The 23,838-nt window shown below is 35.4% G+C and overlaps 1 protein-coding gene across 2 annotated transcripts in view; it reads right to left on the bottom strand.

Annotated features, from left to right (window-relative positions):
• Positions 1-23,838, bottom strand: part of YAF2 (YY1 associated factor 2) — a 65,510-nt gene that overhangs the window by 37,936 nt on the left and 3,736 nt on the right. Inside the window, exon 3 of one of the 2 annotated variants that reach the window (XM_065887569.1) lies at positions 3,871-3,942. The exons of the other annotated variant lie outside the window; for it this stretch is intronic. Within the exon in view, the coding sequence (XP_065743641.1) occupies positions 3,871-3,942 (72 nt within the window). The remainder of the gene's footprint in view (positions 1-3,870; positions 3,943-23,838) is intronic. 2 annotated transcript variants of the gene reach the window in all.

The following is a 23,838-nucleotide window of genomic DNA, read 5'->3' as shown; positions in this document are numbered from 1 at the left end:
ATAGGTGGTATGGTTTATGAACTATAGCTCAATTAAGTTGATATTTAAAAAAACTTCTTGGGGAAATTTACTATAGCTTCAATGTCTTAGTGGTTTTTAGTTCCTATGGATTTTCTTTTTCTTGTACAATTTTTGAATGATTTTTTCCCTAGAAAACAGACCATTTCACCAGGTTTTTAAAATTTATATACACATAAATTAATAGTGATTTCTTATGGTTTTAAAAATAACAATTACTATTTGTAATTATATCCCATTTTATAACTTTATTATTTGTGTCATCTGCTTTTTGGTACTTCCAGAACTTAATCAACTGAAAAGAACCAGCTTCAATTTGAATGAACATTGCTACTATTTCTATTGTTGATTACTTTCTATTTCATCAAATTCTACTTTTATTTTCATTTCCTCTTTCCTTCTTTCTTTGGTTTTACTTTTTACTTTTTTTAGTTTTTTGAGCTGTATATCCGGGTCACTTATTTTCTTTCAACCTAATACATGCATTTAAGGTTATACGTTTACCCCTAAGCACCACTTTTCTTATATCCCTCAAGTACTGATACAATGCTTTTGTTGTGATTCAGTTCTAATTATTTTATAATTTCCACTATTTTTTTTAATCCTTGAAAATTCTTAGTCATTTTTTCAATATTGCTTCTCTACCATTCTCTGTATTCTCTCTTCTGAAACTCTAATTAGAGATACGCTGGAGCTTTTCAATCTATTTCTAAGGTGTCTTAGTTTTTATTTTCTATTTTTCATCTCTTTATCTCCCTGTGCTCTAGTCCTGGAAGAGTTAACCAGTTTTATCTTGAAATTAACAACTTCTATCTTTAGCTACATCTAATCTTCTATTTTGCCCAATGATTTTTTTTAAATTTATTTATTTTATTTATTTATGTTTGGCTGCATTGGGTCTTTGTTGCTGCATGTGGGCTTTCTTTCGTTGCGGCGAGCGTGGACTACTCTTAGTTGTGGTGCACGGGCTTCTCACTGCGGTGGCTTCTCTTGCTGTGGAGCACGGGCTCTAGGCGCGTGGGCTTCAGTAGTTGCAGTGCACAGGTTTAGTTGCTCTGTGGCATGTGGGATCTTCCCAGACTAGGGATCGAACCCATGTGCCCTGCACTGGCAGGCAGATTCTTAACCACTACACCACCAGGGAAGTCGCCCATAGATTATTTTATAACTAGATATATTTTTCATTTTCAAGATTTCAATTGGTTAATTTATATATCTACATATATTTTTTTCTTGACTGTTCTTATTCAATTATAATGGAATATGCTCTGAATAATAAAAAAGGAATAGATATACTTTAATCTAATATACTTTTAGGTGAAATGTTCTTTGAAAAGTTCTCCATTATAAAATTCTTCTTTAATGTCAAAAAAAAATACTTCTTAAGAGCTCTCTTGAATGCTGTTCTACTGAATGTTATCCCACTGTGCCTACCTGCATCAAGGCATGGAAAGAATAAGTCCTATTATTGCCATTTTAGAATTAGAGAAACTGAATCACAATAAAGTTCTTTATAAAATACTTTCTCCCCAACTTTTGTTTGAAAAATATCAGAGCCACAGAAAAGTTGAAAGTACAATGTATACCACCATATCCTTCACCTAGATTTTAAACTGTTAAAATTTTCTAGATCTGCTCTCTCTCTCCTTTTCTCTCTCTTTACATACGCATATCACCACATCCAGATACCCACACATTATTCTTCTGAATTCATCATGATATTTCACTTCTAAATATTTCAGCACACATCTCTACAGAACAAGGGTATTCTCATACCATATCACACTAAGAACACCAGGAGACTGAAGAGTCAGCAGATTCAAATCAAACACTTAAATCATCTGACTAACTGTTCTTCATTTTGGCTTGTCTAATTAGACCTGAAGTGGTTCTCTGGTGATTATTTAGAAGTGACAATCAATCTGTCAAAAAGCATTTCCTTCCTTCAGTGACCCTGAAATCAGATTTCATTTACTGCTTCATCAGACAGGTATCTTAAATCCAAGCATTTCTGAAAAAAATCAAGCAATAATCTGCTAAGATATTCCAACCTCAAAAATCAAGTATACTACTACACAGAGTCTTAAAGTGAATACAATCGAATTAACACTCTCAAAGCTATACATTCTTTTCTAATGTGCAATGGAAGTTTATAGTGTATTAAACAATTATAATTTCACTATACCAGCTTTGAAGGAAAAAAGTTGTTGCTCTTAAGAAAAAATACACAGTACAAACAGGATTGATTAGCCAAATGAACCCGTTTTATAAATGAAAAAACTGGCAAGTATATTTGTGATTCTACATAAAAACTAATTTTTCAATGGGCACGATTTAATCTCAGTCACTAATGTTAGGAAGTAAGATAACACAATAAAATCCTATCCTTGCTCTCAAAGACCATACAAGTCAGCTTAAGAGTTTTATGTCAGAAGAAATAACAATCAATACAACCTGAAGCTAATATTTAAAGCTAAACTGTGTCATACAGATAAGAATTATACCTACAATCACAGAAATATTTAAGATCAAACTACAATCAAATAACAGCTCATAAGAGAAGTTACTATGTGGCACTAGGCATTGTTCTAAGTACATTCTAAGAATTAGTTAATTCAATCCTCATAACAATCTCATTTTTCCACTGAAGAAGCAGAAATAACAGAGATGCCAGCATAAAAGGATTCATGTAAGGGGTAGGACCTGACCTCAACCTTAAAGTATAGAGAAGAAGAATGAAAAGAGGGTCATTTCAAGAAAATGGAAAAGCACAAGCCAAAGCATAAATATGAGAAGTATCCTGGTAAGAACAAAACAAAAGTTTCAAATTGAAGAAATTAAGGCTGGATAAATAGGACGGGATTAGATTACGGGAGGCCCTAAGTACCCAGCAAATGGATGAAATTTTATAAACAACAAGAGCACGGCACCACTACAGGTCTTTATGTGCTATAAGTGGCCTTTTAAGTAACCTGGTAACAATGCAGAATGAGTGAGAGAGAAATGGGAAGCAAGGAACTCTGTCCAATTCTAACATTTACATAAATAAATGGGGTTGGTACATGAGGAATCACAGAGCTCATAGTGAACCAACTATGTCACCCCTTCACATCAATAAGCCAATCCATTATGAACAATGAAGTGGTAAGTATAATTGCAACACACCCTGAATTATTTCCAAATATACCTTCAATGAAATAAAAGGTACATTGAAAACTAGGTCAGTAAGAAGTAAAACTATTCTTGCTGTTTAGTACTGTGCCAAAAGAATTTGGCCGAATTTGACATAAGCAGAAATTTTACAGTACAAGTATCTACTTCAATAAAACAAACATCACAAATAAAGGAATTAAAATAATTCAACATATAGCTTCCTCACACTGCTTTAGAACTATTGCACTATTTATCAAAAGGTAATAAATATATACTTTTTATAAACAGCTATTATGTAAATGTATACTTTAAAATTAATGTCACATTTATTCATGTACCTGTTAAGCACTAGGTATTTATCATCCATACAGTAAATTCTATAATCCACATCAAACTTACAAAAAGAGGCTATCCCAAACAACTTCCTCTCTTTGTAATTAAATGAACTCCTGAAGAGAAGAAATGTCGGGAAAAAATCTTAAGTCTGTGAAAACTAGATTACTTACCAGCAACTTGAGTTATCCTATTGGGTCTTTTCCCTCACAGATCCACCTCTCTTGCCCTTCTGTCCAGCATGAGAATCTTCCTGATGGGCATCCACTGGAACTGAGGGGGCATGCAGTACAGACGCATATGTAAGAAAGTTGGGGGGAGGGGATTTGGGAGATGCTAGAGACATGCTTCAGTGTGCTTGCTTACCTTCCTGAAATTGGAAATTTCAACGGTCCCTTGGTCCTCGAGGCATTCACAATAACTTCAAAGAATGTGGATCTGTGGAGATTACCCAATAGGAGAACTCCAGTTACTGGTAAGTGATCCAGCTTTTTCTTCTCTATCAGAATAAGAAAATTATTTAAATTCATTTGAGATTATTAATACATGTAGAACTACAGGGGACAGAGTTATAAATTCATCAGATTATTATATATGAATGCACCAAAGTAAATACAGAAACAATGTGCTAACTATGAGGTCAACAGAAACTTCTGGCATTATCAGAAACACAAGGAAAAGAAAATGATTTGAATGGTTTCATTTTAAAATCTCCAGCTGTAACAACAGCTATATTTTAATATATAAAAAATCAGCTATCAGACTATTCTATCTCACTAAAACACCACCATCATTTTTTAATATTAGTAAAGGATAATTAGTTGAACAAAATCTACCATTTCTTAACTAGCCATTGTCATTAACATTGCTTGAATTTTGGTGTAGAGGCCACCACAGTGGATTAACAATCTGTAAGGCTTCAGATAAAAAGCATCAATGCAATTCCCATTCATCAGTCAATAAGTCTTTAAAATAACCATTTGTCACCTATAACAAACAAACCACGTACACATGTCCACAAAAAAAAAAAAAAAGGTATGCCAGGCCACTGATAAACAATGATGCTGATTTTAATGTAAATAATTGTACAAAGTAGTACAGTAACATTTTTGATTAACTGTTATATTTTTTATTTTTATAGCAATAGATTATTTTATTTTACTTAATTTTTTTCCATTTCATTTTTTTTTTTACATCTTTACAGGAGTATAGTTGCTTTACAATGTTGCGTTAATTTCTGCTGTATAACAAAGTGAATCATTTATACGTATACATATATCCCCATATCCCCTCCCTCTTGCATCTCCCTCCCACCCTCCCTATCCCACCCCTCTAGGTGGTCACAAACCACCGAGCTGATCTCCCTGTGCCTATGCAGCTGCTTCCCACTAGCTATCTATGTTACATTTGGTAATGTATATATGTCAATGCTACTCTCTCACCTCCTCCCAGCTTCCCCTTCCCACCCACCCCCCATGTTATACTTTTTAAATTGGACCTGTCATTGAAAAACAAAAAACTATTCCTAACAGAAGAAAGTCTCCTCAACAGAACTTTATTTCAGGTTCACATGAAGACCGCCTTTACCTTTAACTCAATACATATTAATCAGGTACATGTTCATTTTAATGTGCTAGAACAGTGATGACTTCAAACACTAGCTCTTACTGAAGATACAGATACATTTCAGTTATAGTCTTCCCTGCTACCATTATGCTCCTATTTAATAATTATCCCTTACCTTCAAGAAACATATGGTTTCATGGTTCTTTGTTCTATGGAAAAAATTAAAGATAATGTATAGCTTTTCCTTTGTTTTAAGAGTAAACAGGATAAAATTGGGTATAAAATCATTACTCAACAAAAAACAAACTGAAAATGTAATTCTAATGAAAATCTGACGTGTCAATCTTCTTATAAGGTAGTATTTGTATTTGGTAAAGGTTGACAGCACCATGTCAACCGATTTTTCCTAGATTCCCACTTAAAAATACAAATTGTCTCAGATAAATTATATCCATTTTTATATAAATCTGAGTTTTAAAAAATAACAATAATTAATGCATTAGCTTTTTTTTTTTGGATGAATTAGGATCCTTTGCTTTTATTTTTCCTTTCACTTTTCTTTTTTAACATCTTTCTGGGAGTATAATTGCTTTACATTGTTGTGTTAGTTGCTGCTGTATAACAAAGTGAATCAGCTATACATATACATATATCCACATATCCCCTCCCTCTTGTGTCTCCTTCTCACCCTCCCTACCCCATCCCTCTAGGTGGTCACAAAGCACCCAGCTGATCTCCCTGTGCTATGCGGCTGCTTCCCATTAGCTATCTATTTTACATTTGGCAGTGTATATATGTCAATGTCACTCTCTCATTTCATCCCAGCTTACCCTTCCCCCTCCCCATGTCCTCAAGTCCATTCTCTATGCCTGCATCTTTGTTCCTGTCCTGCCCCTAGGTTCTTCAGAACCTTTTTTATTTTAGATTCCATAGGTGTTAGCATACGGTATTTGTTTTTTTCTTTCTGACTTACTTCACTCTGTATGACAGACTCTAGGTCCATCCACCTCATTACAAATAACTCAATTTTGTTTTTCTTATGGCTGAGTAATATTCCATTGTATATATGTGCCGCATCTTCTTTATCCATTCATCTGTCAATGGACACTTAGGTTGCTTCCATGCCCTGGCTATTGTAAATGGTGCTGCAATGAACATTGTGGTACATGTCTCTTTTTGAATTATGGTTTTCTCAGGGTATACGCCCAGTAGTGAGATTGCTGGGTCATATGGTAGTTCTATTTTTAGTTTTTTAAGGAACCTCCATACCATTCCCCATAATGGCTGTATCAGTTTACATTCCCACCAACAGTGCAAGAGGGTTCCCTATTCTCCACACACTCTCCAGCATTTATTGTTTGTAGATTTTTTGATGGTAGCCATTCTGACCGGTGTGAGGTGATACCTCATTGTAGTTTTGATTTGCATTTCTCTAATGATTAGTGATGTTGAGCATCCTTTTAGGTGTTTGTTGGCAATCTGTATATCTTCTTTGGAGAAATGTCTATTTAGGTCTTCTTCCCATTTCTGGATTGGGTTGTTTGTTCTTTTGACATTGAGCTGCACGAGCTGCTTAATGCATTAGCTTTCAAATGACCCACTCAGGCAAACAGGGGCACTACACAGAACTCAATTTCTAACTGTAATACAGAGATAAACGCCAAAAGGGCCATCTAGTTAACTAGATTCCTAGTTAACATCTGTTCCCTGAAAAGTAAGCAAGTACATGGCATGAAGGTTCTACGTGTTTGGATTGATGCAACAGATACAGGAGCAATAATCCAAATATTTTATCCTTATGGTATAAGGTAGTATAAAAGTTGTCATTAAGAACTAAATGATAATTTCCAATTTTAATTTATAGTAACACACGCAGTCTCCATTTAGACTCAGATCTTATGAACTGAAAATAAAATCAAGTGCATTTTAAAAAATAATTTGAGAATCAAAATATACTGAAAATATTTTAAGGTAACCAAAAGGTTCACTTAAGAGACCAGTATTCAAAGCTGTTTGTTGTTGTTATCATAGCATAAGCTCAACTAAGATGGATTTTATCAAAACAGCTGAGAAAAGAAATTCCAGAAATTAGGATACTCTATTCAAAAGTATCCTCCGTAAGCTCTAATAATTGTAACGCCCATCCACAAAAAGGTACTCCTTAGTAATCAAGAACCTAATCAAGTGTTTCACTAATGAGAATCTACTGCATAAAATCAATTTCAACTTTTGAAAGAACTGTTCAAAAAAAAAGAGTTATTTAGCTAACTTTCACTTCCACTACTACCCATTAGTTTAGACATTGTATTTTGGCCAGAAGCAACTTAAATTACAACTGGTTTTGTGATTCCAAGTCCATTATTTTCTAACTTTCAATTAAGATTTAAAATTCTAATGTAAGGTATTATAGCTGTGGAAAGTTGTTCGTGGTAAATCCTGGACTTGAAATCCTTTAGCAGTGTAATAAAATTCAACATTATACATATATTCACACATATTTCAGTGACATTATTGATGGTTCATAAATATGGGGGGATGTGTGTACCTCAGTTAACCAAAATAAGGTCAAAAGTGAATTATACACTTACTTACTAAATAATGTTATTTACAGAAACTGTCATCCTTTTTTGCTCCTTAAACAGCTCATCAGATAATCTGTTTCTTAATTAAATTTTCCTTTCCTTCAGCCTTATCCACTACTTAGCTCTACATGAACCCATAAAGAAACAAACAAAAAGAGTACTATTTTCTTAACATAAATTAACCTAAAATCAAGATGGAAAAAACTGTATTTATCTGTAAAATAGGGGTAACAGCAGAACCTACTTCACAGAGCAATTGTGAGGATTAAGTTAATAAAAATATAAGTAATGAATTTAAAAACCATGCCTGGAATCTAACCATATATCAAATTGTAACATAACCACCCAGAAATTGAATTATTTTCAAATGATTTTATATATCTTTAAAGAACTATTAAAAAATTCTAAGTTTAGAGATTTAGTGTTTGTATTAATTTTGGTACAGTTGGCTCTCTTTATCCAGGGGTTCTGCATCCACAGATTCAACCAACCATACATCAAAAATATTCGGAAAAAAAATTCTACAAAGTTCCAAAAAGCAAAACATGCTAACAACTATTTACATAGCACTTATATTGTATTAGGAATTATAAGTAACCCAGAGATGATTTAAAGTATATGGGAGGATGTATGCAGGTTTATGTTTAACTCCTACACCATTTTAGTAAGGGACTTGAGCATCTTCAGATTTTGGTAACCAAGAGGTCCCAGAACCAATCCCCCATAGATTCCAAGGGATGACTGTACTATATTTTGAGACTATATTCTTTATATTGCAAGATAAAGAAAATAAGTAATTTATGGTATTGATTAGGAATCACGATGTGCAGCATGAAAGAGATACAAGAACACATGAATATTAAAAGTGCAAATACCACTTATACAAAAATACATATAATTTGGAAATAGTTAAGAAACATTCTAGACAGTAGTTACTAAGTAAATCACTAACATTATCCTACCAATATATAAATTATATCTGCTAATATTACAAAATCAGTCATTCCATTAGATTTACTAGTAAAGAAAGCTTCTTAGACCATTAAAGTTGCCAGAAACATTTATACAAATCATTTTCAATGTTCCAATACCTGATTTTTATTTATAAGCTAGAATTTTAGAACTGCAACTGCTGACAAATTCTAAAAGTATGAGAAAAATAGTACATATTCATGTTCTTGACTGACATTAGACAGTAAAGATACTAATATTCAATCTGTTCAGAAATGAACAGACTGAAGTGGAGGGATGCTAGCAGGTAAGCTCTAGGTCCCTAGAACCACTGCTCTGGACAGAACAGCTCTCCATTTATCTATTTTATATTTTGGGTTTCCTCCATAAGCCTCCCTTTCAGGAAAGAATTCTGCAACAACCACAAAAAGTTTTAAACTTTAAAGGACCATGTGATGAGCAGCCTTTTAAGATGGTCCACAATGATCCCACCTCCTGATATGCACGCCCTTCTGTATAATCTCCTCCATCTGAGTATGGGCTGGATTTAGTGACTCACTTCTAAGGAACAGAATTTGGCAGAAGTAATGGATGTCACTCCCAAAATTAGGTTATAAAAAGACAGTGGCTCCCATTTTGGTGACTTTCACCCAGATATCTTGCTTTGGGGTAAGCAAGCTGCCATGTTGTGAGCAGCCCCATGGACAGGCCCATATGACCAATAAATTAATGTATCTGGCCAACAACCAGAGTCCTGAGGCCTGCCAACAGCTGGAAGCAGGTATTCTAAGGCCTGCTGATAACCCTGAGTGAGCTTAGATGTGGATCCTCCCTCAGTTGAGCCTGAGAGATCCTGAGCCAGAACCACCTGCTAAACGGCTTCTGAATTCTTTTTTTTTTTTTTTTTTTTGCGGTACACGGGCCTCTCACTGTTGTGGCCTCTCCCGTTGAGGAGCACAGGCTCAGGACGCGCAGGCTCAGCGGCCATGGCTCACGGGCCCAGCTGCTCTGCGGCACGTGGGATCCTCCCAGACCGGGGCACGAACCTGTGTCCCCTGCATCGGCAGGCGGACTCTCAACCACTGCGCCACCAGGGAAGCCCCGGCTTCTGAATTCTTGACAAGGAAGGAAAGAAGCAAGAAAGGAAGGAAGGGAGAGAGGGAGGGAGGGAGAGAAGATAATAAATGCTGATTGTTTTTGGCCACTGAGTTTTGTGGTAACTTGTTATAAAGCAACAGGTAACTAATATGGAAAGCATTACAAAGTAATTAGTATTAAGCTAAAAGTTGCAAAGTGACTATTAATTAGGTTCCTAAAAAGGAACTCACAGAAAATATGAGTTAATGAGTGGGGGCCCAATTTGGAAGTTGGTTCTTGGTTTTTAGGTCCAAAAATTCAACCTAAAGCTAAAGCAGGTAAGACTCAACTGAACTATACCAACCAACCTCCTCAAACTGATTAATAAACCACACACCACCTTCCAGGGCATTTCCTTCCCAACAAATCTGGACGGAACCAAAGCATTACAAAGAATTGCATAATGCACACAGTCTAAGTGTGCAGCAGCCCTGAAAATTGGTTGTTGTGTCTACAAGCTACTTTTTTTAACTGAAATTTTTTAAAGTTTAAGATGCAGTTAACTTAAATATAAAGAAGCCTACATTACTACAACTCCAGAATAAAGCACCATTCTAGCAACCGCCAAATAACATCTCTCACTTCCTACCACCTCCTGTACTATGCTAAACACTAACCAGTTGGCTGTGTGGTTTTTCTTTTTATATTATTTTATGCTCTAGTCATTCTTCCTAAGGATACCTTAATCACATTAATTGATCTTCAACAATATTTTGATCTCCCTAATTTGACAAATACCCTAGTCCCATAATTAAGCACCACATTTTATAAACCATATCTTAAAATGGGATACTTCTGTAGAAAAGTAATATCCTCTATTCTTAATAGTTTCTAGTTCAAGGAAACATTTTCCTGATCCTAGTCCAAAATGTGAGAAGCATTAGTCCTTCATTAGTTAATTATAGTTAGTATCCAAGTTAAAGATTGGTTGGCCAAAAGGTTTGGTTTTTTTCCGTAAGATGGCTCTAGTAGCACTTAGTTGTCTTTAACTTCATTCGAAACAATTTTGTTAGACTGTATGTGACAGCTGTCATATCAGCGTGCATTTTAAAAAAAGACTTATCAAATTGGTGAATTTCTGTGTAGCCAATTTTTTTTTTTTTGTGGTACGCGGGCCTCTCACCGCCGTGGCCTCTCCCGCTGCGGAGCACAGGCTCCGGACGCGCAGACTCAGCGGTCATGGCTCACGGGCCCAGCCGCCCCGTGGCACATGGGATCCTCCCGGACCGGGGCACAAACCCGCGTCCCCCGCATCGGCAGGCGGACTCTCAACCACTGCGCCACCAGGGAAGCCCCTGTGTAGCCATTTTAATACTGAAGATGGAAGAAAATAAGCAACATTTTCGGCATATTATGTTTTATTATTTCAAGAAAGGTAAAAACGCAACTGAAACACACAAAAAAGATTTGTGCAGTTTTCTGAAGTTTCATGCTGGAGATTTCTCACGGGACGACGCTCCACGGTCAGGTAGACCAGTTGAAGTTGATCAAATAGAGACATTAATTGAGAACAATCAACGATATACCACGCGGGAAATAGCCAACATACTCAAAATATCCAAATTAAGCATTGAAAAACATTTGCACCAGCTTGGTTATGTTAATCGTCTTGATGTTTGGGTTCCACGTAAGTTAAGTGAAAAAAACCTTCCTGACCGTATTTCCACATGAGATTCTCTACTGAAACATAATGAAAACATTCCGTTTTGAAAACAAATTGTGACAGGCAATGAAAAGTGGATACTGTACAATAATGTGAACAGAAGAGATTGTGGGGCAAGTGAAATGAACCACCACCAACCACACCAAAGGCCGGTCTTCATCCAAAGAAAGTGATGTTGTGTATATGGTGGGATTGGAAGGGAGTCCTCTAATATGAGCTCCTTCTGGAAAACCAAACAATTAATTCCAACAAGTACTGCTCCCAATCAGACCAAGTGAAAGCAGCACTCGACAAAAAGCGTCTGATATTAGTCAACAGAAAACGCATAACCTTCCATCAGGATAACAAAAGACTGTGTGTTTCTTTGATGACCAGGCAAAAACTGTCACAGCTTGGCTGAGAAGTTCTGATTCATCCGCCGTATTCACCAGACATGGCATCTTCAGATTTCCGTTTATTTCAGTCTTTACAAAATTCTCTTAATGGACAAAATTTCAATTCCCTGGAAGACTGTAAAAGGCACCTGGAACAGTTCTTTGCTCAAAAAGATAAAAAGTTTTGGGAAGACAGAATTACAAAGTTGCCTGAAAAATGGCAGAAGGTAGTGGAACAAAAGGGTGAATATGTTGTTCAATAAAGTTCTTGGTAAAAATGAAAAATATGTCTTTTATTTTTACTTAAAAACCAAATGCACTTTTTGGCCAACCCAATACACAAAAATAACAGCTAACAATACTCTGAATGTCAACAATTATGTCAACACGATAAGGAAATCAATCTTTTACTTTGCAGTTTCAAATTCTTTTTCTCACCTTTTCTGACCATAATATTAAAATTAATCTAATGAGATTCTAAGCCCTGTATTAATTTTCAAATCAATTCTTAATAACTATCTCTAAAACATAAGTGCATATTCTTGATGTAAAACAGTTATTTATTTTTAAATAAATTTATTTATTTTATTTTTATTTTGGCTGCACTGGATCTATGTTCCTGCACGTGGGCTTTCTCTAGTTGCGGCAAGCGGGGGCTACTCTTCATTGCATTGCGTGGGCTTCTATTGCGGTGGCTTCTCTTGTTGCAGAGCACAGGCTCAGTAGTTGTGGCACACAGGCTTAGTTACTCCGTGGCATGTGGGATCTTCCCGGACCAGGGCTCAAACTCATGTCCCCTGCACTGGCAGGCAGATTCTTAACCACTGCACCACCAGGGAAGTCCTGTAAAACTGATTTATAAAACAATGGCAAATTTTTCTAATATAATAAGTTTCAAATAGTCTGATGTCAACAGTAATAGTGCAACCTACTGACTATATTCTAAATAATAACTTTGTTATTCAGCACTCATAAAATCTGAATTATGGATATTAAGTTAAATGAACTTATACTTCTCAAAAGAGATAACCCACAAGTGGGCTTATCAGAGCTTGTCTAGCATGGCATTAAAAGGTCACAAAATTATTTTTTGCCTTAAGAAAAATCTGAATCATGGGGCTTCCCTGGTGGCGCAGTGGTTGAGAGTCCGCCTGCCGATGCAGGGGACACGGGTTGGTGCCCCGGTCTGGGAAGATCCCACATGCTGGGCCTGTGAGCCATGGCCGCTGAGCCTGCGCGTCCAGAGCCTGAGAGACCACAAGAGTGAGAAGCCCGCGTACCGCAAAAAAAAAAAAAAAAAAACATGGATCACATCAAATCCCATATACTCCACAATGACTACCACTTTACAGACCAAATATACTGTACAGTTTTACGAAAAGTGCTGTGATTTGCTTGGTTAGCTGACCTAATGGTAGGATTCATTCCTTCTAAAAACAGAAGATAAGGACTTCTTCGAACTATACACGCTCCCTCACAATTAACTATGCAGTCTTCCAAGAAAGCGGTCCAAGTTGTTGTACTTACCACTTAAAAAATTCTTGATACCAACATGGACCCAATTTTTAAAATTAATTTTATTAATTTCTATAACCAGGAGTTACCTGTAAAAGTAGAGGCTTGGTGATATTTAGATAAGAATGCTCTAGATCATTAGAGCACTCTTCCTTGAAACAAGTTAGTTAGTAACATAATTTTACTCATCTCCTGACCTACCATTATTAATCTCCTTTATTAGATATAATTTAGAACTGTTGTAACTACCATGGAAAGCTTAGTGCAAGCACTATGCAGGATTATAATCTTGTTACAATTTAAAATATAAATGTTAATGCAACACTTGTTAAAATAAACATTACACAGAATGCAAAGGAAAAAATTAAGATTCTGATGAAAGTAAAAGCCATTTGCCATGGCCAACCACATCCCCTCCTTTTGAAAATATTCTCTTCCCTCTATTCCCATAACATTACACTCTCCTGGGCTTCTCACTCCCTACTTAATTTTTCTTTCTCCTCTATTTCTTTCTTCATCTTTGTAGGATTCTCTTCTTCCACCACTACAAGGAAGTGATGATGTTTCTCAAGTTTCTGTCCTGGATTCTCTTTTCTCATGCTGTTCTATCTATTCTCTCCTTGATCTGTCTTGATCTGTCTCACTCCCATGGCTTCAATTTGGTCATGTATGCTGATGACTAACAAACATGTATTTATAGCCCTGATCTCCTTCCTAAGCTTAAGCCCCACATATCCAACTGCCTCATAGATCCCCCTTCTCAGATTTCTCTCAGATGCTTGAAATTCAACAAACCTAAAAGTGAACCACTACCTTCCCCAAAACCTGTCCTTCCTCTTGTTTCCAGTCAGTGACAAGTACCACCATTTACCTAGCTGCATAATTAAGCCAGAACCCTGGGATTTATCCTTGATTCTTCCCTCTCTAAAACCCAAATTCCTATCTCTCACAACCATATCCAACCATCCATCAAGTCCTATACATTTTCTACTAAACATATCTAGAATCCATTCACTTCTCTCTCCTACTGGCATTATCCTTGTTTGGGCCACTACTGTCTCTTGCCTAGACTACTGCAACAGCTTCCACCAAATAGTTTCTCTACCACTAGTTAAGATTCAACACAATAATCACAACTTAGAATAAAATGCTACTTGCTGTGGTTTCAACTATGTATTGTGTCGATGACAAAAGAAAACATTTTTTAAACTGCTGAAAAAATTGAGTATGAAGGTAATTTAGGTTGACACAAGTTCTTTTATGAAGTAAATGGGCATAATTAGACATACTCTACCCAACTCACAGGCCCATGAAATGAAATGAAATGATGTAAATGTTCCTTAAAAACAAGTGGAAAACAGTTTAAAGCAACAACAGAATCAGATAAATGATAAAGAGACTTTGCAGTTCGGTTAAGCATTGTCAGTACCTAGGCAAGACAAAATGACAGACACTGGGATTTTTTATTAATATCATTTACAATTATTACCATTATTATTAACTAAAAACTATGTTAAGTTCCTTACATCATTTATCACATTTAATCATCACCACAAAGCCCTATGGTTAGATGACCATACATGGCATGGTGGGGATTTAAACTAAAATGTGATTCTGGACCGGTCGCACTACTCTCAAGGAGATTACAGTTCAGGGAAGGAGAGAGAAACAAAATTAAATATTTTCAATACACTGTGTAAACATAATCATCACATTTTGCACAGAATGCTTTACGAGTAATTGAAAGGGCATTCATTCTGGCCTATGGATAAAGAAATGCTTCTTGAGAGAGATGATGCCTTGAGCAATCATAAAGAATAAGAAAGAAACTGTGGAGGATATGAGAGTACAAAGCAGAGGAAATAATATAAACAAGACACTGTGGCCTAAAAAAGACCATGACCATGCCGTCTGACCATCCAACCTTGAAAGCAGACTTACTCTTTAACTCTGACAAATAGTTTAAAAAAAAAAAAAACAAAAAAACGCTGCTTTTAACTATTCAATTCTTAAGTCTATATACACTGCTTACCACTATTACACTACCAAAGTACTTTCTAGATGTAAAAACTTTTACTGGTAAGGCCCAAATGTTTATGTGACAGTACACATCAGCTTAACACACACACACACACACACACACACACACACACACACACACACACACATATGAAGGGAAGAGAAGAAACAGGCAGAGAGGGAGGAAAGGAGGGTAAGAGGGTGAAAATATCCCTGAAGCAATTTGTGGAAGTATTATTTTTTAGTAGAAAACACTTCTTATGTTCTGGTTTTGTCAGTCACCCACTAGAATCCACACATTTGACAATAGATAGTGTTATATATGGAAGTCTATTAATATATTACCACTCATCTATTTCACTGTTTCAGCTAATATTTTTTGAGGACTTACTGTATGCCAGGCACTGTGCCAAGTACTTTACAAGAATTATCTCATTTAATCCTCACAACAACACTTGGTTATTATCATCTCCATTTTACAACTGAAAAAACTGAGGCTCAAAGTTAGTAACTTTCACAAGTTCACATAGCCAGTAAGTGGTGAGACTAATATATAAGCACAAATAGTTGAGCTCCAGAATCAAAATTCTTCACCACCATACTACATAATTGCAAGCAACTCATAAATATTGACATTCTTTTCTTTTTCCTGCTTTCCATTATCATGAGTACACATAAAAATTAAAAACAAATACACAGTGGAAAAATAAAACTAGATATATTTTCCTGCACTAAAAACATGTATAATGAACTCCTACATAAGTGGAAGATGGCAAGACTACAATTAAAATGTAAATTACCAAGGAATATTACAGAAAAGTGCTGTGTGAATCAGAGACATTAAGTTTACGAAAAGTTGGCAACAAGGGAATACTGAACAAATTTGATTACCACATTCATATAGATGATGAAATAGCTTAAGTTTTATCAAAAAGTACAATTTGATGACATTATGAATTTAAAATATTTTTCATCTGTAAGTTGTACTGCTCATTACTCATCTAATCAATGATTATAGAGCCCTGGGCCTTATCACCCTTGGTCTTAAAAAAGAAAGCAAAATGTCTAAGAAGATGGGTGAGAAAAAAGGAAAGGAACAGGGAAGGAGGGAGAAAGAAAAAAGGCTTTTCAAAGGGAAAAGCTTCCAATCTCCCCACCATTATACAAAACTCATTATTAGCTCTTCCCTTTGAAATGTGAGGCTAAGAAGTCCAGTCACAATTAATCCAGGCTGTGCTGAGCAGAATTTGAGTGGTAGAAGGCTAAATGGACGGAACAGGGCAATGATTCCCCCAAAAAAAAGGTTTTAATAGCAAAACTCATTTAGGAAATGAAAATTAAGAGAAATCCTAACAAACAAAATGTATAAGAGCATAGATGATCTGGCTGAAGTGCAGTGTGGGAACACAAAGTCCCACTTGTTTGCTCCCATTGGCAGCCACTGAGATAATTTCAGATCTCGGGGCTCCAAAGAGCACAATTCAAAACCTCTGGGCCCTTTTGAGGGAAGGACAGCTCTCTCTATGCCAAGAAACCTGTTACTTGATTCTTACTGGCAAACCCGTCTCCTCCTTACTCCCTTATTTCCTGCAACTTGCTCTCTCACAAGAGGCTTCCCAAAGCTGGCCCTGAAAGAACAGTACGGCTAAAGGAATGGATGGCTGTGCGTTCAATGCTGTGCTAACATCTCTCTGGCCTGAGAGATGTTATGATGGTGGGCTTTCTTATTTTCCTCCTTACACTTTAGTATCTTCAATGAACATGTAATACTTCTATCATCAGAAAAAGAGTTATTATCTTAAAGAAATAAATAATTCTATCACCCATGCCCAGGTTACTTACGTTCACACTTGAAACTACTACTTTATTAAGATTTACCTAAAACAGGAAAGATTTTCTAGTAAATAAAGGAATGAGATCATTTTAGAAAGTAGGCTAGGAGACTCTGGGCCCTGGGTAGACAAAAAGTAAATAAAAAAAAGGATGGAGAAAGATGAAAAAACGACCAAAACAACTTTGCCTACTTTACAAATACACACAGAGCTCTACTTCCTGAGTAACTACTTCTCTGGCATTGAATATAATCTACTTGCTGCTGTTTTAGGTTGATCATTGCTAGTATATACTATAAAGGATGATATTGTGTAAAAGAACCCTGATCAGACTATAAAATATGTAAAGGTGAAGTGATTTAGCTCATGTCTAAAAACTGTCAGAGAACTGTACAAATTTTTTATCATACACACACATTCACATACAGTCTAATTTGTTATACTATCAGAGATTCTTAGAATTTATATCACAAGTAAAAGAGGGAAATAATATTTACTGGGGTTTTTCTCCTAAGAAATACTATGATATCAAAGAAGTCAAGATATACAGCACAATAAACGTTGTTGTAAAACACATCAAAATGAAGTTTGACATTTTAACTTCAAAAATATTTCTTAAAATAGAGAAAACAACCGACCGTCATTTTGTTTTTCATTCACTATAGTGCTAGCCCAGATTTTAACGTAAGTTCTTATATCAGTTGTAAGTAGTAGGTTTAATGTTAGAAGTTCTCAAGATGTACAGCACTAGATGCAGGTATAATGAAATTTACAAGAAGAAATCCTTAAGAAGTTACTTGCTACAAATTTGAATGCTAACACAGCAAGGTAATAAAAAGGACTTAGAAATCCAAACATTTGAATCTAGCACTAACCAGCTATTGACCTTGAACAGCTCAATCTTTCCAGGCCTGTTTTCTTACTTGTCAAGAGGCTACTAAGCTAGAGCCATGAGTCCCAACAAATAGAAAAGACCTCACCCAGCAGATTGCTATGCATTACCTGGCAGTTCTCTTAAGACTGCAGGACAGCAAGAATCCTCCAGAGTTGAAAATCCCAGAGGAAAGGGTTTGGAAACAATAGCGGCCTCAACAATTTCAGAAGTTTATATAATAACATCTCTACCCCATACCCCTCAAGATCTTCCCCCTGAAAATTATCTTATCTCTACCACTAAGGTTTCAAGAAATAAAAAATAGCCTGTCTCAGAAAATGACTAAACACTTTGGAAGCTCTTAAAAGGTTCCTTCCAGCTCTAAAATTCTCAGTAATTCTGTAAATTTCCATAATAAACAACATTACAGAACAAAATGCCTACTGAGTCTTTTTTTTTTCTTTTTTTTTTTTTTTTTGCGGTACGCAGGCCTCTCACTGTTGCGGCCTCTCCCGTCGCGGAGCACAGGCTCCGGACGTGCAGGCTCCACGGCCATGGCTCACGGGCCGAGCAGCTCAGCGGCTTGTGGTGTCCTCCCAGACCGGGGCACGAACCCATGTCCCCTGCATCAGCAGGCGGACTCTCAACCACTGCGCCACCAGGGAAGCCCCCCTACTGAATCTTTTAAAACAGATGATTATCAACCACAGGTCATATATAATAAAAGGTAGAGATTTTAGCAATCATGAAAGCCAATGAACAAAACACTGTTAAGTGTTCAGTAAATATTTGTTAAATGAATAATTTAGTTTCAAAGTCACAATGACATAATAATATTTTACACACTTGTAAAACCACTAACATTACAAGTTATAAAAGATAATTATTTAAGGCAAATGTGTCTTTAAAAAAAAAAACACCTAAGGTTTCATTGAATGAAAACTTGATACCCCACAGAATGCTAATCTTTCTACCAAAGTATGTTGGCCAGATATCTAACCTTGAAGGAAAGAGGAATAAGTAAAGAAACCTAGAATAAGCATGTGCAGAATTCTAGAATTTTGTTCACTTCTGATAATTTATTTCCAATAACTCACACATGTATATAGGAGGGTTCTTTTCCAAATAATGACTTAACCTGTATCAGAATTGCAACTTTTTCAAAGCTTATTTAAAAAAAAATAATAATAACTTCCTTTCTAATACCTATATTCCTCTTTCAACAAACCTTTACTGAACACCTATTATTTCCCAGGCACTTGGTTAAACATCTTCGAAAAAGATAATGAAAAACTCATATTCCTCTTAAGAAGCTCATAACGAGAGTAAATGCATACATCTAACAAAACCATAGTATGCTAAATGATAGAATAAAGGTAAGCATCACAAATTGACTTTGAGGAACTAATTCCAGGAAGAGAATACAGCCATCCTCCTCTCTCTGGCTAATTTGTCCCATTGAGAGAGAATACTCAGCTTCATGAGAAAGACAAAATCAACTCTGGGTTTATGAGGAAATGCTGAAGTTAGATAGAGATCACAATCAGAGATATCAACAAAAAACACAAAGGAATGCAAGTTTGGGATGGGCTTAGGAGAATGTCACAGGGACTAGATATGTGAGCTGGATCTTGAAGAATAAGCAGTTAACGAGCAAGGCAAAGTAACAAATTCTAGAAAGATATCAATGACTAATCTTTTTAGCTTAACTGAACAATTAGAAATAATAAAGAAGCACAAGATGAGGGAAAATTCTTTTTTCAACGTCTGCCTATTTCTATAGTTATACAGGTGTCTAATTTGTACAATTGATTTATCTTTGAAAGTAACATGTTCATAGATAACATAATACTGTCTCAATCATAAGGTAAAAATTACTTCCATTTGAATTATAATTAAATTTAATTCATTCCATTAATTTTAAATTCAGTGTAGTTCAAATGCAAAATCTGAATTTTAAACTATTTTTCAATTAAACAATCTCAAATACTACAAATCTATGTTTAATATATTTTAGTTTTTGATAGGCTCTTGACATCAACTATTTTAACTTTAAATATCATTTAACAGAGAACCCACAATTTAATTGAGTAATAAAATATATTTTATAATATGCTGTACTCTTTCATGACTTCAGTAGTTTAGGAGAAATACTTCTCATTTTCAGCTATACTAAGTAAATTTCAGTAATCTAAATAACAAGACCTAAAGAAAATGTTGTGAGGTAATAAATACACAATTTTCCAAAGTTATACCTTAAAAATGCTAAGGTATTCATGTACAATGTCATCCTTGAAATAATGCTACAACATGAAACTTATATAATGTTATATGTCAATACAAAAAATGATAAAGCTAAAAATGTTCTAAAACTGAGATAAAAGTTTTATTTTCTCTTGTACACATACATGCTTTTGAGAATGTGTATAAGAATAAAATATGGTAAGACGTGCTAAGTTCTTTATGTTTTTATTTAATCATCAAAATAATCAAATACTGTGTTATAAAAATACTATTCCCGTGTTTAAATACTCAGAATCACTCATCTCAGTTACTCATCTAACTGTAAAAATTGTGCTTTTAATCAAATAACACAGTATCAAAATATGAAGCAAAATTGTGAAAATAAAAATAATGCTGAATCAATAAATACCTACAAATTATGGACAAAATAATCTGGTAATATTGTTACAAATATAATCTCAAAAGTTATTGGAGGGCTTCCCTGGTGGTGCAGTGGTTGAGAGTCCGCCTGCTGATGCAGGGGACACGGGTTCGTGCCCCGGTCCGGGAAGATCCCACATGCCGCGGAGCGGCTGAGCCCGTAAGCCATGGCCGCTAAGCCTGCGCGTCCAGAGCCTGTGCTCCACAACAGAAGAGGCCACAGCAGTGAGAGGCCCGCGTACCGCAAAAAAAAAAAAAAAAAAAAAAAAAAAAAGGCTGCCAACATCAAATACTGCTGAGGTGACATGGAAAGAAGACTGAGATTAGGTCCCTGAGTTTAACAACTAGGTCACTAGGTTATATCAGAGCTCTCACTCAACAAAGGATAAAGGAAAGGGAAAGAATGCCTGCCGAAGTAAACCTGCTGTATACAGAAACCAAAGCTAATAAGACTCTATGCCAATAGTGTATCAACTTTTTGCTCTCAGGAACTCTTCACACTCTCAAAAGTTAAAAGAGCTTTTGTTTATCTAGGTCTTATCTAAATCAAGAAATAAATTACTATATCGAAAATAAAAACTGAGAAAAAAACTTAAATATACATTGTTTCATTTTTTAAAAATCATATTTTAATATAAGTAATATACTTTTATGAGAAAACCCTATATTTTCCAAAACAAAGATAACTTTGTGTGAAGAGTTGTAATTGTATATTTTTAGCTTAGAGGTACTCAACTACCCAGCTTAATAGAAGACATCTGGATTGTCATATCTGCTTCTGCATTCAATTTGTTGCAATGTGTTATTTTGTTTCAAGAATATGAAGAAAATCTCGACTCCCACAACTATGTAGCTGAAAAAGGGAGGAGTATTTTAATAGGCTTTTCAGATAATTGTGGATATTCTTCTTTGATACTAAATAAAAGCACAACAAAGAGCTGTTTCTCAAACGTTAGCTGCACATGAAATCTGGAAGCACGTCAATGAAGTTTTCATAGTGTTCCCTTAAAATCCATTGGTTTATTTTATACTTTGAGTGGATTATCTGTGCATGGTTTTGTAACATCATACATTGGTTACTGGGAAATACTGGTTTACTGAGTGATGCAAATTTTCCAAATGTTGACAAACCACATAATAAAATATCAGAAATTATATTCATTGATATAACCATCTGATCTCATCTTTAAACTACTAGGAAGCTCTTAAGCTCACTGTAGTAGTTACAAGTTTTCAAAAATTCTAATTTTCACTTGAAAGCTCAATTTTTATCATTGCCAACAAATATTATCAATTGTTTTCTCCGAAGTGACAAACTTACTGTGTTCATTTTTGAGAAAATTGCTAAATATCCAAGTCTGAATAACCACAGTTTGCCAGGCATTCTCTCAAATAAAAATAACGTTCTATGAAAAAAGCTAGTTCTGCTCAAAACTCAAACAACTACAAACAGCTCCAACTGCTCTCCCGCGACTCAACCACACTAGTTTGGTATGCAGCAGGAGTGCTTTACTTGTACTTCCCAGTTCATCAGACAGAATATTAAAAAAGACGCAAGACTTGCTAAAATTAGTCATTTTTACTGCTTCATGAACAATATTCTTAAGTGAAACTAGCATTATTCTTACTGCATGTGCATGGTGGTGAAGATTACGAAGAATATAGCAATGTGGTGCTACTGCTTTGATTTATGCTAAAGAGCCAGCAGTTTTACTCACCATTGCCTCTGCACCACCTCTTCAAGTGTCAACACAGTGAAAAAGGCAAATAACATCTTAGTATGATTAAGAACTCCCTAAAAGATCCTCAGGGACCCTCAGGGTTCATCAGATCACACTCTGAAAACCACTACTATCCAAACACTAATCACTTTCAAAATTTCTCTTTAACAATGAACCCGTGTGACTACTCTAACCCAAGATGTAGAGAGAAAAACAAACCAACCAACCTCCTAGAATAAGGAGTCTCTGAACAACACCTGTGTGGTAGCTGGAAAGGCTCCTCAGGTAAGGGAGGCTCAGAACTCTGCATTCTGAAAAACAGACTGACTGAGATGGTCCGCAATTCTTTTCTCACATTCCCACACCAAGGGTCTAGGAGAATCTGTGCCAAGCCTCAAATTAGAAGACAGAAAGCAAGTATGACAAGACAACAATGATACTGGAAAAGAGTTTTATCAGATGATAACTGGTTTAATTTTCTTCAAAATGTGAATTTTATATTGTTTACTTCCATTTTATAGAAGCTGAAATAACTCATTCTTTTTAACAACAGTCAGATCCTAACCATAATACCTGTTCAATTATAAACACTATTTCTTTTAACAAGAAAATTTCACCTCTTCAGCTCACACATAAAGATTTGCTAATACTACCTCATGTACAGAGTTGGTTACAATTCAAAGTGTTTCTGAATTCACAGCAAATCATAAAATTTTACAGAAGAAACAAACATCTATTTTGCCCACCACTGTATGTCTAGTACCTAGCTCAGCCCTCGTACAAAGACGTTCAATAAAAACTGCTGAATGTTGAAGTGGTTGAAATGAGACAAGAATTCACTGCCAGACTCCTAGTATAACACCTAGTACTCTTGCTAATATGTGAAATCTTTCTCATCGTTCTCTAACATAACATCTCTGAGAAACCTAAAGGGACTACTACAATTTATCCTGAGAAAATATAACATTACCTGTTACGCTTGAAATTACATTTGAAAGCCTGCTCTGGACTAGGTGTTTTATAGGTTCTCATTTAGATCACAGTTCAAAACCAAAACAAATAGCTCTAACATTTTCATTTTTAAGTATCTGCGATCTGAATTAAGCATTAATTTCTATTCCTATATGAAGTGGCAATAAGATACTAGTCTAACTCAATACATTGATTGTACTACCCTCACACACACTATACTAAATATTTCTTTTTCTCTGATGATTCAGAATGGTTCTTGATTTCTTAAAGTTTCTTAGGTTTATATTTGAGACACTTATTGTGTTAAAAGAATTTCAAATATAAAGATGAAGGAAATTGTGTAGTACCTTTGAAAATAATTGGCACTGTAACTTTTTCATTTTTACATTTTTCCTGTCAGTTTGACATTTATCATTGATTCTTTCACAAAAGCACATTGTAGAAAACTTCAGTTTTGAACTATC

Source organism: Phocoena phocoena, chromosome 11, assembly GCF_963924675.1.
Source record: "Phocoena phocoena chromosome 11, mPhoPho1.1, whole genome shotgun sequence".
NCBI classification, from domain to species: Eukaryota; Metazoa; Chordata; class Mammalia; order Artiodactyla; family Phocoenidae; genus Phocoena; species Phocoena phocoena.
Note: the sequence above shows the minus strand (reverse complement) of the source record. Positions and strands in the feature narration are given on the sequence as shown.